Source organism: Chaetura pelagica, unplaced genomic scaffold, assembly GCF_000747805.2.
Source record: "Chaetura pelagica isolate M959 unplaced genomic scaffold, ChaPel_1.0 scaffold652, whole genome shotgun sequence".
In the NCBI taxonomy this organism is placed as follows: Eukaryota; Metazoa; Chordata; class Aves; order Apodiformes; family Apodidae; genus Chaetura; species Chaetura pelagica.
Window position 1 is genome coordinate 573530 of NW_009952476.1, and position 2562 is coordinate 576091.

General features: G+C 59.8%; 1 protein-coding gene across 1 annotated transcript; it reads left to right on the top strand.

The window, feature by feature from the left end:
* Positions 1 to 30: 30 nt before the first annotated feature.
* Positions 31 to 573, top strand: LOC104398496 (cytochrome b561 domain-containing protein 2; the record flags this gene model as incomplete). The annotated part of the gene is made up of 1 exon (XM_010008614.1): positions 31 to 573. A coding segment is annotated over one exon (543 nt), but the record flags the coding sequence as incomplete, so codon positions are not given.
* Positions 574 to 2562: the final 1989 nt, after the last annotated feature.

Genomic DNA, 2562 nt, shown 5'->3' on the forward strand with positions numbered 1-2562 from the left:
CTCCGCGTTCCCGGGGAGAGGCGGAGGGGCAGGGAGGCCGGTGCCAACCACCTGCCCTCTGTCTCCCAGTTCTCGTTCCTGATGACAGAAGCCCTGCTGGTGTTCTCCCCGGAGACCTCGCTGCTCCGCTCCTTCTCCCGCAAAGTCAAGGTGCGGGTGCACTGGGCCCTGCAGCTGCTGGCCCTGCTCTGCGCCCTGCTGGGGCTGGGTGTCATCACCTACAACAAGCACCTGAACGGCAAGGCCCACTTTGTCACCTGGCACGGCCTGACGGGGCTGCTCACCGTGCTGTACACGGGCGGGCAGTGTGCTGGGGGAGTGCTGCTGCTCTACCCCAAGCTGATGAAGAACTGGACGTTGGCCAAGCTCAAGCTGTACCACGCCACCTCGGGGCTGGTGGGCTACCTTCTGGGCTGTGCCAGCCTGATGCTGGGCATGTGCTCCCTGTGGTTCACCACCTTGGTGACCAGCGTCTCCTGGTACCTCGCCATGCTGTGTCCCCTTCTCACCAGCCTGGTTATCATGAACCAGGTGAGCAACGCTTACCTGTACCGCAAGCGGAGCCAGCACTGAGGGCCTGGTGTGGATCTGAACTTCCCCTGTGTGAGCCAGCAAGGCCAGGGCTCCTCCTCACAGCCCCCTGCGGCGGTCACCTTCTTGCACAGGGTGTCCTTGGTACTAGATTTCTACCTACTCTTCTCTCTTTAGTCCTGGATTGTCTGTAGTGTCTTGTCTCCAGAGAGTGGCTACAATGTGTGTGACACCGAGTGGCCAGGTGCTGCCCACCTCATGCCTGCCTTGGTGGGAGACGTTTCCCAGCACAGGTAACGCTGCTGGTCCCTGCAGCAGCTTGGTGCTCAGTGCTGGGCACCAGAGTGTTCACTCAGGACTCCTGCTTCTTTTCCTTTCCCACCCAAGGCTGCTTTGGAGCAGGCGGGACAGTTGTCATGTTCCTGGTGAGGAGGGTAGGGAGTCCTCGCTGGCCCAGGAGGCTGCAGCAGGCACTACACTGCCTGTCCTGCCAGGGAGACAGCTTGGCCAGTGAAAGCACCGGGCATGGATGTGGCTTCAGCTGGGTGGCAGCACCCAAAGTGCCCATCCCCACGGTGCAGGGACCCAGGGGCTCTCCAGGACAACTGCAGTCAGCCCTGACCAACTGCTGCAGATCTGGGGGCTGCCTCCACGCACAAAGCCCTCCTGCAGGCTGGGGCAACAATGCTTTAGCCTGGTGGGAAGTGGGCACCATTTTACAGAGCATTTTATGGAGCTGGGCTGCAAACAGGCACCATGTGAAGGTGTTTTGTCCCTCAGAGGGGCTCAGGGAACAGGGCTCAGGACAAGCCCTCAAGCCAGCCTGCGGAACAGCCCTCAGGAAGGCAGAAAGGAGCCCCCTGACCTTGCCAGCACAACAACCTACCCTCCTTCTAGCCCACCTTCCCACCCTCAGGGCTGCTGGGCACTTGGGAGGCTCCGTCTACTGCAGCAGCTCCTCCTCAGCACATACCCTGCTGTGGGCAGGGCGGGAGAGCTGGAAGCAGCTCCCAGCTGGGAAATTCCTCTGTATCTAGAGCTTTTATTCAATAAAGATTTCAGGCAGCTACAGTGTGACAAGTCCTGTTTACTGCCTGGGGTGCAGGCAGGTATCTCCCTGCAGGATTCTCCATTCCTGCGGCAAAGGGTTTCTACCATCCTGCTGGGAGAAACTGGGAAGAAACCCTCCTTCCCCTCCCCCCAGCTGCTCTGTGCCCCTAGCCCTGCCCGTGCTCTGCTGCCAGAGCCAACTCTTTCAAAGAACTCTTTATTGATAACTAAACATCTGTTTTTCCCAGTTGACAAAACCTCGTGTGGTCCTTTAAAAAAATAATCACGACACCATCAGCCCATGACCCGGAGACTGCCCGGGGAGGCGGGAGCTGCGAGGAGCTGTCGCAGGGAGCATCCTCTCCATCCAGGGAAAAAAAATAATAAAAAGCCCATCAACACAGAGGAAAATAGAAGGGGGAGCCCAGATTCTACCCGCAGAAAGAAAACCTGCTGCCAGAGGGAACAGCAAGAGCCCCACCATAAAAATTAATTCCAGCTTCTAGTGTAATCTGACAAATGGCTTAGCCAGGAGTGGCTGAGGGCACCGGCTCCTCATGGGGCTTCGGGTGCGGGAGAGGAGGAGCAGAGACACCCCCTCCCAAAGCCACTGCCCAGGGCTGGTGGTGCTGGGCCACCACCCAGCCTGTCCCCTGCCTGGCAAACCTCTCACCCGTCACAGCGAGCTCCTGCTGGGGAGGCTCCCCACAGGAAAGGTGTTTGGAAAAGGAACCCACCAACCTTCCTGTTCCCTTGGTTAGAGACAGAACTACCTTCAGAACGGAGGAAAGAAGTGTCAAGCGCTCTGGCCAGCCCCTGGCGCAGAGCAGAAGCGAGGAAGCGCTGCTGGCTTCGCCCCCGCCTGGGCCAGCGCAGCAGCCTGCGGGCAGGGATCAGTCCCATGTCCTCCTCCAGGTGGGGGGGAACCCGATGTCCACATCCTGCCGTGAGCCGGGGAGAGCGGCTGGGGGGAACCCCGCC